The sequence below is a fragment of the Notothenia coriiceps genome, unplaced genomic scaffold (assembly GCF_000735185.1).
Source record: "Notothenia coriiceps isolate Sejong01 unplaced genomic scaffold, NC01 NC01_scaffold00027466, whole genome shotgun sequence".
Lineage (NCBI taxonomy): Eukaryota > Metazoa > Chordata > Actinopteri > Perciformes > Nototheniidae > Notothenia > Notothenia coriiceps.
Window position 1 is genome coordinate 5,584 of NW_011360167.1, and position 15,441 is coordinate 21,024.

General features: G+C 41.0%; 3 protein-coding genes across 3 annotated transcripts in view; 1 reads left to right on the forward strand and 2 right to left on the reverse strand.

The window, feature by feature from the left end:
- LOC104957616 (glutamine--fructose-6-phosphate aminotransferase [isomerizing] 1) overlaps positions 1–9,491 on the reverse strand; it is a 14,127-nt gene extending 4,636 nt beyond the window's left edge. The window contains exons 1-14 of the mRNA XM_010785260.1: positions 9,414–9,491; positions 7,133–7,240; positions 6,485–6,592; positions 6,268–6,393; positions 6,095–6,153; positions 5,885–6,019; positions 5,733–5,794; positions 5,570–5,649; positions 5,382–5,490; positions 5,079–5,242; positions 2,690–2,785; positions 2,220–2,317; positions 1,916–2,036; positions 1,423–1,580 (exon numbers count right to left, since the gene is read on the reverse strand). Coding sequence (XP_010783562.1) covers positions 1,423–1,580; positions 1,916–2,036; positions 2,220–2,317; positions 2,690–2,785; positions 5,079–5,242; positions 5,382–5,490; positions 5,570–5,649; positions 5,733–5,794; positions 5,885–6,019; positions 6,095–6,153; positions 6,268–6,393; positions 6,485–6,592; positions 7,133–7,240; positions 9,414–9,420 — 1,431 coding nt within the window. The 5' untranslated portion in view covers positions 9,421–9,491. The remainder of the gene's footprint in view (positions 1–1,422; positions 1,581–1,915; positions 2,037–2,219; positions 2,318–2,689; positions 2,786–5,078; positions 5,243–5,381; positions 5,491–5,569; positions 5,650–5,732; positions 5,795–5,884; positions 6,020–6,094; positions 6,154–6,267; positions 6,394–6,484; positions 6,593–7,132; positions 7,241–9,413) is intronic.
- A 400-nt stretch (positions 9,492–9,891) lies between these two features.
- Positions 9,892–13,339, reverse strand: nfu1 (NFU1 iron-sulfur cluster scaffold homolog (S. cerevisiae)). The gene is made up of 8 exons (XM_010785259.1): positions 13,234–13,339; positions 12,111–12,211; positions 11,884–12,019; positions 11,165–11,231; positions 10,951–11,068; positions 10,786–10,849; positions 10,507–10,681; positions 9,892–10,275 (listed from the first exon to the last, which is right to left on the reverse strand). Exons 1-8 carry the CDS (start codon positions 13,290–13,292, stop codon positions 10,237–10,239), a joined length of 759 nt encoding a protein of 252 aa, XP_010783561.1. The 5' UTR covers positions 13,293–13,339; the 3' UTR covers positions 9,892–10,236.
- A 6-nt stretch (positions 13,340–13,345) lies between these two features.
- LOC104957617 (uncharacterized protein C9orf78 homolog) lies at positions 13,346–14,920 on the forward strand (the record flags this gene model as incomplete). The annotated part of the gene is made up of 5 exons (XM_010785261.1): positions 13,346–13,523; positions 14,271–14,330; positions 14,426–14,477; positions 14,579–14,649; positions 14,791–14,920. Coding segments are annotated over exons 1-5 (390 nt in total), but the record flags the coding sequence as incomplete, so codon positions are not given.
- Between the last annotated feature and the right edge of the window lie 521 nt (positions 14,921–15,441).

Sequence of the window (15,441 nt, forward strand, 5' to 3'; positions counted from 1 at the left end):
GAGCTACGAGTGAAAGAACTAAATTACATGAAACTTCCGTTGGGCTTGCTTTTAAAGTCAAGCTCAGTTTAAGATTCACCCTGTAAATAGAAACAGTGATGGGAGCATTAACAAACCTGACTCAGATGTTTGGTGTTCAACCCAAACCATCTAGGAAAGCTCCATTGGAGCCATTTGGGAAAAGTATTTCCAAAAAGACTTGGCAGTGATTGGATCAAATCTGTCCTATCATGGGCCACTTCTGATTGGTTAACAATGGCTGGGTACATGAGAGCACGCACTTCTGATTGGTGTGGATGACTGACACACGAGAAAGAACGAAAAAACAAAAACAGAATCCGCAGGCTTTGCGATTTGATAATTGCATCATTTCAAATCGCGAGTTCGATTTAAAAATCGATGAATCGTTCAGCCCTAAGTCACATGTGTGTATATGTGCAGGGATTTGACGAGCTAGGTTGCAGCATTTGGTGGAGTTGGGTTTGGTGTGGGCCCAAGCAGCCAAGCAGTTAATGATGGCGTCCTCCGAGCGTGCTCTGGGACTTTGGCGTAGAGAGAGAGTCCCGAGCCAGCCTGTCCCAAGCCAAGCCTAAGGCCGGCCAACTGGGGCGGGGGCTTCCTCTACTTCTCTTTCCAAATGAGCAAAGCCTTTTAGTTTAGTAGAAGGGGATTGGGGGGCGGGGGGAGGCAGAAAATGAAGGACCCTGTTTTGACGTGCGTTGAGATGAGAATATCAGGCTCATTCAATCCCCGAGGGTTCAGAGGAGGAAAATGTCAGGAGGCGGGGGGAGACTCACGATGGAGTTTTCATCTGGGCTTCATTCAGTGGCCGTTGAGTTCATTCATGAGATAATTCCACAACTTGGTGGACAGTTGTCAAATTCAGTATAAAAAGGTCAAAGATATCAAGTGTTTTCTCCAAACCAGTTGCCCTCTACGCATGCAATTACTTTCAGGGATTTGATGTGAGGTACAGGAGAAAATGGGACCGTTTTTCAGGGACACATCGGGGTTTTTTTTTCTCAACTGAGCAATATGAAGTTTATGCAATGGAAAAGATGTAGCTATATTTTGTATTAAATGTAATATTTGATAACAGATCATGTCACATGTATATTTGTCTCCAACAGGTATGTACTGTCCAAAGGTATTGACAAACAGCCAGGTAAGACAATGTCAGAGTGGAGCAAGGGCGAGAAAGAAAGAGAGGGGGGGGTGTGACATGCAAAGGTTCCAAGGCTGGAATTTAAAACCAGGCCATTGCTGTTATATGGCAAGCAATGTAACTCAGCTAACAAGCACCTCCAGGTTATTGCATTTTGTGCGACCTTACCCTTCTTGAAAACGCCTGTTTGCAGAGGAAGAGACTGTACACAATCCCCAGACATTGCAGCTCTCTAGAATTCACAAAGACAGGCTCACCTTGGTGCTGGCTACTCCGATCTCGGGCCCAGCGTTGATGTGGACTCCGCAGTCGGTCTCCCTGGAGATGGAGCTGCCCACAGTGTTGGTGATTCCCACGGTCAGAGCTCCTCTCTCCTTAGAGTAGCGCAGGGCCATGAGGGTGTCGGCAGTTTCCCCTGGAGGATGAGCAGGAGTAGAAAATCATTTAAAACAACGGTTTATGCAATGGAACAGAAGCAACAGCTCTGACAGTATAGTAATGCTGATGTATTAGTTGGTTAGGAAATAGCCTTTTCACTAAAACGGGGCTGATTTGAAACAGCTTAACCGTCTCACAAATATCAGACACATTCAGAAGGCTGCAGCAGAACAGAGGGAAAACTCAGCTGTGCTGCAGACGCTTTACGAGGCTCAAGATGAGCATAAGAACAGATCAATCTTCCAGGAGGGGAAAGTGGACAAATGGGGAATGTGTATTCAGATGAAGTCCAGATGGCACCCGCCTGCTCACCTGACTGGCTGATGAAGAAGCAGACGTCGTCTCGGAAGACGGGGGTGTTTCTGTCCAGGAAGTCACTGGCCAGCTCCACCATGACCGGCAGCTCGGTCAGCTCCTCCAGGACCTGCCGGGTCTGGGGAGGAAAGAAAAAGCACTGCTCGGCATCATCCAGCTCACAACAGAAAAGCGTGCTTAAACCTCACCTGTGTCCACATTACAGACACGACCGGCTAGTTAACGTGTTATAGACAGACATGTTTCCCGTAATGTGCGTTTACACCAAAGAAGAGAAAGCATTAGGCGAGAGGTTACTCACCGCTACCCCAGCATGGTAGCTGGTCCCGCAGGCGATGAGGATCAGCCGCCGACACCTCTGGATCTCTTTGATGTGGTCCTTCAGTCCACCCAGGGTCACTGAAAAGCAAAACAGCTAATCCATCATGCTACTCTATTAGTTTCCAACTCATTACAAAAAGGTCCGCCCAGAGCCCATGAGGGAATCTTTTAAGAAGACAAGTGTGTAACTCATTCAAATGTTCTTAAGCACATGTGTAGCTCATCTTGGATACATACTTAACTTCCCTTGTGTTCAAACTAAGATGTTTATAACAAAGTGACAGCAAGGCTAGTCATCTGAACAAACTAATAAATGTGCTTTGCTTTGAATACATCCTTAACAAGAGGCATTTGAGCATGCGTTTCAGCATCATGCACGGTAGGACAGAGCAGAAAATAGTGCACCCATTAGCCGTTTTATTACGTGAACGCCCGACTGAGCAAACGAACCTGAGTTGTTCTCGAAGTTGAGTCTCCCCCTCATGGTATTGACCACAGACTCGGGCTGCTCAAAGATCTCCTTCTGCATGAAGGAGCTGTAGTTGCCTGTGGTGGGAGGGTCAGAAATCAGTTCAACCTTTCCACTCTTGAAGAGCTTTGATGCCTCTTAAGAACACATTGATGGACTTTTTTTATAAAGTGTGAGCCCACATGTGACCGTCTGAAAGGGTCTTCTCGACACAGATTAAGTGCCTGAAAAAGCAAACCACAAGCTCCTGGAGAAGCATGAACATCTTTACAATGTGTTACTGATAAATCAGGCTTTGTTTGGAACGTGGGGAGTTACTGTTGCTTTGTTAAAGTGGTCAAAGGGTAAGGCATCCTTTAAATGTTGTAAAAGCAAACATGAGACAAAGGGAGATAGTGTTTTTCCATCAATAATAATCAGTGACACTGAACTATGAGAGTGTTTTTCGAGCCAGCCACTGACAGCAATTTGGGTCATGCCATTTTGGTTATTCAGCAGAAAGGCTCCAGAAAGTGAAACGGAGGAAAGGCTGAGTAATGACAGGACCACAAAGGAATGTAGAGAGCAGCCAGCATCAGTTTACCTCTGCCCTCTGCTGGATTACTCGGGAACAGTGAGTGGAGAAGGAGGTGATTTAGAAAGTCACATTTCTCTTTGTGTGGACGGCTCAGAGGTTTAAGTGTTCACAGCTATCTGGGATACGCAGAGTGAGGCACGTCAGCCATTTTATGCAACATTTCAGCCGGATAATTAACACATGTTTTTATTCAATCAATATGTCCTTCTTTAAAACTGCAACGATTAGCTATTTGTTTTTCCCAGGTTCTCACATGAGGGTGTTCTGCTCCGTTTGCAACCATGAGCTCTAAAGCTTGCTCTAAAAATGTCCCCACCCTTTGGCGGCCTCAGTTTATCGCCCAGAGAAACATTTGGAATGAGATCAAGTGGATGTGAGGTTTTGTGTGAACGCATGAATGCTGGATAGCTGTTTCCAAATTGCACTTGTTGTCATACAGAACGGTCTGGCTTTGCACTGCTGTTTGGATAAAATACCAATGTAAAGACATCACTGGGTCCTGAGAAGTGGAGACAGCCGTTTCCCCCACTTTTGACTAAATACATGAATTAAAAAAAATATTCTGCAGATTAACCAATAATTTAAAAAGTGAGATCATAACAATGCAGCCATAGTCCAAATTAGGGCTGAACGATTAAGCGATTTGAAATGACGCAATTATCAAATCGCAAAGCCTGCGATTTTTTTGTTTTGTTTTTTTGGTTCTTCTAGTGTTTCAGTCATCCACACCAATCACAAGTGCTGTGCTCCACATGTACCAGCCATTGTTAACCAATCAGAAGTGGCCCATGATAGAAGGTGATAGACAGATTGATCCAATCACCTGCCAAGTATTTTTGAAATACTTTTCCAAATGGCTTCCAGTGGAGCTTTCCTAGATGGTTTGGTGAAACAAACCATCTGAGTCAGGTTAGTAATGCTCCATCACATGTTTCTATTACAGGGTGAATCTTAAACTGAAGCTTGACTTTAAAGCAACCCAACGGAAGTTTCATGTAAGTTTAGTTCTTTCACTCGTAGCTCGGGCTGCGCGGGTGCTAGAGACGGGAGCACGTTGATACGACCTTCCTAGCCGGAGGTATGGCCGCATTTTACAATAAACTTCCGTTGGGTCGCTTAAAAACAAATATCGCAAATCCAATCGCAACATCTGTCAGAAAAATCGCAATTAGATTATTTCCCCAAATCGTGCAGCCTTAGTCCAAATTAAAAAGGAGTATTTTCCCCTTTTGAGGGGAGTTATGTGATATAACTGATACCTCTCTTATGTCTGTAGAGTAAATATGAAGCTGCAGCTAACATGCACTTAACTTGGCTTAGACAAAGAGTGAGAACAGAGGGAAACAGCACGAAGAGGCAACCAGCTGAGACCCTGGGAGGTTATTGGTCCCAGCCAACAATCTCATGTGAGGTTCGAGCCATGAAAGTCCCACTTCTCATCCAAGTCTCAACAATAAATAAACTTCTCTTCAATTACAGCTCAAATATCCACTTTAAAACTCATTACCCTTTGTTTAATTAACAAAGCTATAAACATTCAAACATGCTCCTCTGTACTTCTATCTTTTGACTGCACTAAATGTCAGCTCAGGCTCAGATAGGGAAGTTGAGGGCGATACATTCCTACAACAATCATCGTATTGACAGTGGCTGGCCTGGGAGTGCAGCTGATACAGTGGGTTTGTAACGAGCTGGATGATAAGAAGGGCGGCCCTCAGGGCAGGAAGTTAACAGCCAGCTCAGCTAAACAAGCAGTTCAAACAAACAGATCAAAGACTTGGCCCTCCACTCACCCTTCATGATCTGCTGCAGCTCCATCTGCAGGGTCTGGATGGCGCGGGCTGGATAGTCTCCGGCCGTGCGCTTTATCCTGTGAATGGACAGACGGCCTTCCACCACGGCGGCCACATCGTCGTCCTCCAGGAAGATCACCCGGTTTGTGTGCTCGATCACTGCGCTGTGGCGACAAGAGAGGCGAGCGGAAGACAACGTCAATCATTTGATTCAAAATGAAGTCTAAAAAGGAACTTCGGTGAGAATCTTTGAAAGAAATCTAATTAAAAAAGGGTGATGCAAAGATGTGGGTATGTGCTAACCTTGCATCGGAGGCAAAGTAATACTCGACAGATTTCTCATCCACAGGGAACAAGCAGGTGTCCCGGTCCGACCTGGGTAGGGCAGTGCAGCCTTTCTTGTCTTTAGTGGCTGAAGACAAAAATAAATGAGCCTCAGTCACACTTCTGCCATAACACATGGATCATTGAGAATACAAACTGAAACTTACTGGAGCGGTAGACCACAGGAATATGATCTGAGGACAGCTTGTGATCACACCTCACTCCCATCAGCAGGGGACTTCCCCTCCTACACAGAAACTATTTTATGAGCAAACAAAACTTCAGTCTGAAGTAGTTGCCATACGTTTGACAGCATCAGTAGGAATGTACCTTGTGCCAACTGCCTCTCCGGGGTAGTGGACGCTCTTGAAGACCAGGGCAAAAGCTCCTTCCTGGTGAGGGGGTAGAACAAATCAATCAAGACAGGCTTTTTAATCAGCTGATCAATATAAGAGCAGCAGTGTGCATGAGCAGGTCCTCACCAGCTGCTGGGTCACTCGTTCCACCAGTGTTGCAAAACTGATGTCGTTATTCTCCCTGTTGTCAAACATGTACTTCACCAGCTTGGCAATGCTCTCCGTGTCAGTCTCTGACTCAAACTCGTAACCTTTGCTCTCCTGTGGAGGTGGGGAAAAAGAGTTAGTCCTGTTTCATATCAGAGTGGTCAACAAATGAAAGAAATGTATGCTTACCAAGAATTTCCTCAGGTCTTTGTAATTGGTGATGATTCCATTGTGAACGACAATGAACTCTGTAGACCAGAAAGATAAACAGAAACTTTAAGACACCTGAAACCAGATCAAAAGACCTGAGCTGTAAAAATATTAAGCTTTGTGCTAGCTCTCAATCTTCAAACACAACTGACCATTGGTCTTGTCAGATCGGTGTGGATGGCTGTTAACTGGGCTTGGCGCACCGTGGGTGGCCCAGCGGGTGTGAGCAATGCCCAGATGGACGTCAAACTCCACATCCATTTCAATATCCTGCTGCTCTAAAAAGGTCAGACAAATATAGGAGTGTTTAGTATCCAAAATGCACCAAAGTATAAAGAATGAAAATTCAGTTTGATTCACGGTACTTACTGTTGATCTCCTCATCAAGCATCTTCACTTTTCCACGTTGCTTGATCAGTTGGATAGACTTGGCATTTGTCTCCCAGTCCTTTCCATTTCCAGCATCAATTCCCACACCTAACCAAATACAAATAAATGAGCATGAGAGTGAATTAGAGTGCATGAAGTATACAAAAATGTATATGATAACTGTATGGTCTCCCACTTGTTGTGGTCCAATGCCAGAACAGAACTCCTACATAACATGCAGCTACATTTAACCAAAACATTAGAACAAAACTTCTTCACATACAGTACATAGTCTTCACATACAGTACATAGTCTTCACATACAGTACATAGTCTTCACATACAGTACAGTCTTTAGTACATAGCTACATTAATGGTGCGGTAAGTGTAACCCATAAACACAATAACGGCTGTTCAATTATTTAGGGTCAACATCAGTCTTGCTTGGCGGGAACAAAGAAAAACAAATGGTGATAAGGCGATTCTAACGCTGCATTATTGTCCAAATAAACACACTTCACCATCAGCAAATTGGGTATTATCAGAAAAAAAGCTCTCCTGGAAGACAGTAAGGGGAACGTGAATAAAGAGGCCTGATTACAAAAAGTGTGTTGTTGTTGTTGATATGAGCTTTTTAAATGCCTCTCACCGGCTGAGTCGTAGCCTCTGTACTCCAGTCGGTGCAGACCTTTGAGGAGGATCTCAAGGATGTCCCGACGAGTCCTCGGCACATGGTAGTTGAGATATGCAAAGATTCCTGGGCAGAGGAAGGAATAGAATATCAAGCCACTGAAGATGTAAGGAAGAAAAATGACTATCCCTGTGAAATGGCTTAGCATAATAATACGACACTATAAATACATTTTTTGAATATATATAGATATGTGTGTAGATTATCAGGAAATAAAAAATGTGTGCAAAAAAAGAAATAATCTGTGTTCTACTGTCATTACATGATACTAAAATCTTATTGGAATTGTTTATTTGTAAAACTTTAAATGATTAAATATAAAAGATATTGACAATCCAACCAACACTTACAATAAGAATGAATATGAAAATGCGGCTGATGAAACCAATGAAAGTGTAATGTGATTCTTACGAAGTAGGACAGGCTCTACTTTGAGATGACAGCCACCCTTTATTTACAAGTCAATACATTGGAGGTGTGTTGTGCATAATGCACAAAACCAGTCTAACAGGAGCACAGACTAAACTAAATCCTTGGCAGTAAGACCTGCTTAGAGACAATTGAGTATATCGATAGGCAATGGCATGGGTGTTTCCCAAGCTATTATCTTCTGTCTAGGGAGCGAGGTGTAGGTGTCACAACAACACGTGACATCTCATTCAAAATATTCCTGTTACTCAACGGTGCAATAACCGACCCTCATCAATCACTATTTTAGTGTTTCAATGACACATTTCAGCAATAATCCGCAGTCTTTCCTGCGGGTACTTCGGACTCCTCTGCCAGTCCAGCAACTTACTCACACTGACTGACTGTCACCTTAATTAGCCAAAGGGGGGAAGGAATGAAATACAGCCCAGCTGCACAGCTAAGCATTAACAGATACATGCAAATGTAGAGCCAGAGAGCTGCCTGCTCCAACAGAGCATTCATTCAGATCAGCAGGAGACGGGGGGGAGGCAGTGAGGGGAATCTCAACAGGAAAGTGTTGCAGCAGCAGGCAGAAGGCACAAGACCAACCTTTGTTAAAGAAATATGTTGATCATAGAAAACTGAACCCGAGGAAAGTGGCTTCTTGCATACATGTCAGTAGATAATGAAATAGAAGCATGTGTCTTGGTTCCCTGAGAAAACCAACTCGTTTATCTGGTCTGATTGTGTGATTGAGATTGTAGTGACCGTGATGGGAGACAGAGAGACATCAGCTATCAGGCGTGAAAGAAGAAGACAATCAGGGACATGGACAGGTACTTGCAAAGTATCTCAAATACATTTGCCAAACTGATGATGACAAAGGAGTTGTTTTCCGTATACTTTATCGATCAAAGTTTAAAGTAATGACATCGGTATGACCAGTGGTGTAAAGTAACTCATTTTGAGGTACTTTACTGATTAATTTCATTTTATGTTAGTTTGTATTTCCACTCCACTAAAATTCAGAGGTAAATATTGGACTTTTACTCTATTACTTTTATGTAGTACCTTTAGTTACTATGCAGATATAGATGAATGATAAACAATATGATCAACACTTAATTAAAACTCAAGTTACAACATGCTCTTCCTACCCAACAGTAAATAAAGTAATTCAAATGAGTTCCACCTTGACCAGCTTGATAAACACATTAATACATCAATGATTTTAATGACAACATATAAGATAGGATTGTGAAATGGGCTTTATGCATAGCGAATACTTTTCTTTGGATACTAGGTATATTTTGATGCCAATACTTTTGTACTTTTTCTCGAGTAACATTTTGAAATACAGGACTATAACTTGTAACCAAGTTGTCATGCTCTCTGCTAGTTCTACTTGTATTGAAGTACACAATCTGAGTACTTCTTCTACCTCTTAAGAGAACAAACCAGAGTGACAGACGTGCAGTGGAAAGTATAGAGATGGACGTCATGTCACCGCAAACCACGTAAACTGCGTTGACAGGATGAAACATCATATCCCTAGATATTGACTTGGCGTTAACGTCCAAAAAACACAGATATCATGTGACGTTGCAGCAAAAGGACACAGTGGTTTCTTTATATTTGGATAGCTAACAGCATCTCATGTAAGCTAACTCGGGTTAGCCACCCTTTAGCTAATTTCAACTGACTAACCTTTAGCCTGAGCCAATGATGCTAGCAGTACTTACAATTATACCGTTGCTGTTCTGGGAATAAGGAAACAAACCATTTTTCCCGCTGTATAGTATAAATGTAGAATTGATTCAGAACTCACCACACATGTCTTCAGTTCAGTTTGGCTGCCAGATACAGCTACTACGGTAGCCGGGAACGCCTGTCAATTCAACTTCGCCCACTTATTGTTTTCACTGAGTCAGAGCCAACCGCCGTCCTCCATGGCAGCTTCTGATTGGTCGAAAGGCCTGTCAATCAAGGTATACCTACCGACGTAGACACTCCTGACGTGGCATCAGGATACAGATCCGTAGGCAGCACAGCCACCAGACACACAGCACACGTAAAGTCAACATTACTGCGCAATGCCTAGCCTGTGCCCTCTGCTACTGCAAAACCATGTAAAATAACTTGTCAATAACATTTTAAATTACACAAAGGGCATTATCCGGGTTTTAAGCAATGGCACACTTATATTACGTTAAACCTGCCCTGTAAGTAATAACTCTAAAATTGTAAGTAATACATCTAGATGTAAGGAAGCATACTGTGACAATAAAAAGGCAAAACTGTCAAAACATATTTCAACAAACTTTATTTATATACATACAGTATAATTATTTAAAGGCTTTTTAAGATAAGGTAAGGTTAGTGACTGAAAATGAAAAAGGTGTGACATTGTAAAATAATAATCACCTTTCATTTCAGCTCTACAGCAATCAGTTCCTATGACCAGGCTCTTCTGTCCTATATATTTTCATTTTGTGATCACTGTACAGAAAATAGACATCAAAATCACTGGCATCTGGATGAATAATGAGGACAGCTATGCTGTGCTGCATTCCATTTTATTGTAACTATGGCTTGACTCAAAAGAGTTGGTGGGGGGAGCGAGGAATGTGTAAATGTGGTTTCAGTGCAAGTCACACTTGAGCAGCTTCTTCCTCATCCTCATCCGTCACCTGTGGAAAAAATAACAAGTTCAATTCACATCTTAAGTAGCACAGACTTTCCCAAACCACATATTGCCTTTATATATTAATTAATGTGTACTAATTGTAGATGGCAATTTGTGAGTCATGACACCAATGTGTCTATCCTATAATACAAGAGATTTAAAATGACAGTGCTTATACAACATCAAATAAAATGTATGCAGCTTATTACAACAACAATGAGTCAGGAGAACAAACCTGCTCCACTGATTCAACTTCGGGAACGTAAAACTGCAACATGTTTTGGATTCCACTCTTCAAAGTAACCATTGAACTGGGACAACTGGTGCAGGAGCCCTGCAGCTTCAGTTTAACAATGCCGTCCTCAAACCCCCGATACACTATATCACCTCCATCCTCCTGCACTGTTGGCCTGGGGGAGAAAAACACCAGTGAGCGTGCAGAAAGGACAGGAAGCCATGGTCACAGGGAAAATATACTTATACAGTATCAGAGTGCCTCCTCACAAGCAGCTACCTTATTCGAGTGTCCAGCAGTTCTTTGATCATAGCGACTACTTCATCGTCATCCTCTGATGGTGCTGAGAAGACAAATGGAGATTCCTCAGCATTCACAAATAGTCTTCCAAACTCATTCTGTCTATTGCAGTGTTTTCCCTGCACAGCTGGTTAACATATATACCTGTATCTGCACTTGGTGTGCTGTCCTCATTCACCACAGGAAGTCCAGATGTGAAGAAGTCCATGATGGCAGCAAACACATCTGGCTTGATAACTCTCCATTCCATATTTTCATCAGACTAAATGGAGGCAGAGAGAAAAAACAAATGATTCTCAGCAATGACATTATAATGTGTCACTATGTAAGGGTTATATAAGATTTGACCTGGTTTTACCTTTGATATGGTGATAAAGTCAGAGCCTAGGAAGACACCCGTGACTCCCTCGATCCTAAACAGCTGCCTGAAGACAACACAGGAATTGACTGAGGTTTTGATACATTTTGTGAAATATTACAGAGTTTGACACTTAAAACACTACAATAAGAAATATGTTATGCAAACCAAACCAATAATAGATATTATGCTAAAAGACAGATTAGTTTTACATAAACATACACAGCACCCATGTGTAATATATACATGTCATACGTGTAATGTAATTTACAATGTTATTACAGCATATACAGTAATTATGTTTAGAATGTTTAACAATGAAGTGATTTAAAGGTCAAGGACATGAAAAAAAGCTCAACATTAACTAAATCTACTGATTGCATTGTTTGACACATTCCTTGGCATGGGATTGGCCAGTTTAAGAAGACCCAAGGACAACCAGAGGAGAACACAGAAGTCTTATATTGTCATTTCTTGTTTTTTGAGTACAGATGCAATTGGTTGTCATGCAGTTGAATAACAAACCAAACCCAAGTGCCACTGATACATAGCGTAATGGCTGCATTCCTTTGACTATGAATAGTTGGAACACAGCCAACATCAATAAGCACCACTCAAGTGTCATTTCTGCATTTGCTCCTACTGTGTGTCTAAGTGTCGGCTGTGAACTTGATATATTACTAACGGTTCAGTAATTGTTTACTTAACAAGTAATATACCTGGCTAAGGGTGAGCAATGAGCATCACGAGGGCCTGCAAAATTCATAGTCCCAGATTCAAGAACTGTACGACCGGGAAGAAACTTTAGACTGTTTGGGTTTGGTGTGTCCTGCGTCCGCACAAACATGGTCCTTGCTGGAAAAAACAAAAAATATGTAAATCAGTTAATCATTACTTAGTGTTGTCCCAAGTCAGAAGACCACACGGATCTTGAAGGCATACAAACCAGGAACAATCCAATGGGGGTTTTGTGGCCATCTGTTTTGGACTGCTGTGTTATGTGAAGGCAAGTGCAATCTGGCGCACTGATATGCACTGACTGCAAGACTGGGACAAAACAAAAGAAACATGTAAAGAGTTACAACAGCTTAACTCAACCCTCAATATATGCTGCTAACAATCTGAATATTCAGTGCCCTTGCAACCCTGTTTTATTTCCACCCTCCCACTTCTGTATGTAACAGTTTCTGGAATCAGTTCACTAAGAATCAGGGTTCACACACTTTTTCACCAATGATTTTCCATGACCTTTACCTAATTACTCTTTCTCAGCGGTACCACTAAAAATGGTTTACCCTAACCCATGGAACAGGAAAATAAGGTCTGCATATGAAACATGTTGTGCCTATCTAAAACAAATCCAATAGTAGGCTTACTAACTTCTACAGGCTAAAGCAACTAAAATCTCTCACCAGCAAAATACCTCGTCAGTTAAATGCCATTTTACGTTTCATTACTATACGATACAGTATTTATTATCATTATAGTATTACTATTTCGGCGATTAGATAAAATATAAATTATATTTGATGCAACTTTAGTTACATTTCCATTACTTTTCCAAAACTTGGGGAAAAATATTGTTTTCCATAACTTTTCCAGGGCCTGGAATTAGCATTTTGAACTTCCATTACTTTTCCAGGTTTTTAATGACCGTAAGAACCCTGAAGAATGTTCCAGATTCAAAGATTTTCAAAGCTTTTCTTGTCATATGAACAGTAGCTGCAATGCAAATCTAAATTATATACATGTCAGGAAAAGAAAGAAAAAAAGCTACATGTTGCAGTTTAATCCAATTGAAAGAAATGGTGCAAAAAGGATAATACAACACGTCATTTATTTTAAGGGCAATTCGTTAAGAATAATAAGTAATAGAAGACACAACAATTACATCATGCTTGTTATCATGCTGCTCTGATAGGTGCTATCTTTCTGCGTCACCATGGAACTTAGCTAACTAGCTAGCTGCTCTCAGTTATGTACGTTAGAGGTCGTTGCTCTTGATTTATAAGTATTACAGCAAAATGACAGACATTGCACTTTCACAACTGACAAACAAGGACACTTACGGACGGGAAAGCCTTGCTGAAATTCCCAATAACCTGCCGACCTGCTTGTAAGTCGCCATGTTTGTTATGGTTATTTAAAGGCGGAAGTGTTCTGTCATACATCCGGAAGTGACGCAGTATTATTGTACGTGCTAAATTTCTCCCCCGAAAATCTAACCATCTGCTATCGTCAACAAGCGTACTTTAACAAAAAGCTTAGAGATAACATACAACATGCCGAGTGGTAGAAACTTTAGACAAAGAAGGAACTCTTCAGATGTAGAAGAAGATGAGACAACCAAAGAAGTCAGGTAAAGTATTATTTTGAGACTCTATTTCATGTACAAACATACTAGCTAAATCAACCTAATGTTAGCTAACGGAGCCAACTGCTGCATCCGTTAAAATACATTTAAACAGATGAGGGAGAAGTACTCAGATCTTGTAATAAAGTAAAAATAGAAGTAGCAGATTGTAGGAATACTCTGTCTGAAGTAAAAGTCCTGCATTCATAATGTAGTCAGGTAAAAGTACAACAAGTATTAGCATCAAAATATACGCAGTACCAAAAGTATTCAATATCAAATTGGTCAATTTCAGATTAATATATTATATGTTTTGATTTATATGTATTGATCATAGGTAGTGATGCATTATAAGAGTTTTATTGAAGCTGGTAAAGGTGCAGCTAGTTGTAATTACTTTGTATACTGTGGGGTAGATTGTGAATGTAACTTAAGTTGATTATATTTCACTTCATTAATCCAAATCTGTGAAGTAACTAAAGGTACAAATTAATGTAGTGGAGTAAAAGTAAACCATTTAGCTCTGAAAAAGTAGTGAAGTAGAAGTACAAAGTAGCATAACATGTAAGTAAATACTCAAGCAAGTATCTGGAGTACTTGAGTAAATGTACTTAGTTACTCCCAGCTCTGCCGTTAAAATACATTTAGAAACCCTAACTACGTTTTTCATTGATGGAATTGTTGTCTGTGGTGTGAATGTTATTGTCTCAACTAATATCATTTAAAATATATGTGTATTTCTTGGTCGTTTAGATCGAAAGTAGAGGAGGCTAAGGAGCTTCAGAGTTTGCGGAAACGACAGACTGGAGTCAGGTAATGTGAATGAAGCACTTGTAATGCTGTTTATAATAAAGCATAATGGAATATATGGGATTTAACTTGATCTTGATATTCCCTTTTTGTTTCAGTGTGTCTGCCCTGCTGATCGGGGACTTACTGCCACCAGAGAACGATGCTGATGTAAGTAATCTGTTTGGATCTGTTCATTTATTTGGATTGAATCAAAATGGTTTTAACAGCCATTTGTATACATCGTTGTTAAAGTATTTATTTGTTTACAGGATGACCCTTTTAAATTGAAGTCTGGAGGGGTTATAGACATGAAGAAAATCAAAGAAAGGAATATGGGCCTGTAAGTAAATCTGTGGCAGTCCAATTAATTGCGTCAGTGTAAAACATTGTGTAGGCACTTGAATGTCATTACATAATACACCATGCCTTTCATCGCATAGGACAATGATTTGACTTGAGCTACATTTTGTTCCAAATGCAGGACAGAGGAGGAGACGGACCTGAACCTCGGCACTTCCTTTTCTGCTGAAACAAACAGAAGAGACGAGGATGCAGACATGTATGTTTATTTTGTATTTCTTGAATTCAGAAATTTCCAGACCAGTGGTTGCGTTAGACTTTTTCGTAGGATCGTAACATTTCCGTCATAATCCATTATTACCCGTCATTTTATTTTTCATGTTTTAATGATGATATGAGACATATTTCATATTTATGTTTGGGTACTGAGCAGCAAATGTTCATTCATTCATTGTTTTTTATGATTCATACAGAACTTTTAAGGGCATGGACAAAAAAAAAGATGAACAGAGACACCGACCGTGTGGTCACTTTTCATGTCAACACGAACATGAATGATTTATTTTTTCCTGCACTGACAGCACAGCAGAGGGGGGCAGAGGCCGCTAAAAACACCGACCATTGTGCCTAAACAGGCAAATATGAACAATGCCATAGTTTTAAATGAGACAATTACAATCAGAATATGAACAAAACATTTACAAGAACAACTCAATTGATCTGCTGTAGCCTGAACGCTGATTTCTGCATCGTTGTGCACCCTCGGACAAATCCGTTACTCATCTTAGCTTTTCTACAGATGTCGCAGAACATTTTGCCATCTTCCCTCCTC

Bases quoted from the DNA above. Each gene is read 5' to 3' on its own strand.
- nfu1 (XM_010785259.1), bottom strand. From the start codon at position 13,292: ATGGCGACTTACAAGCAGGTCGGCAGGTTATTGGGAATTTCAGCAAGG. The intron at 12,212-13,233 runs GTAAGTGTCCTT...GTTTTGTCCCAG, and splicing joins TCAGCAAGGCTTTCCCGTCC to TCTTGCAGTCAGTGCATATC. The intron at 10,276-10,506 runs GTTTGTTCTCCT...TTTTTTCCACAG, and splicing joins AAGTTGAATCAGTGGAGCAG to GTGACGGATGAGGATGAGGA.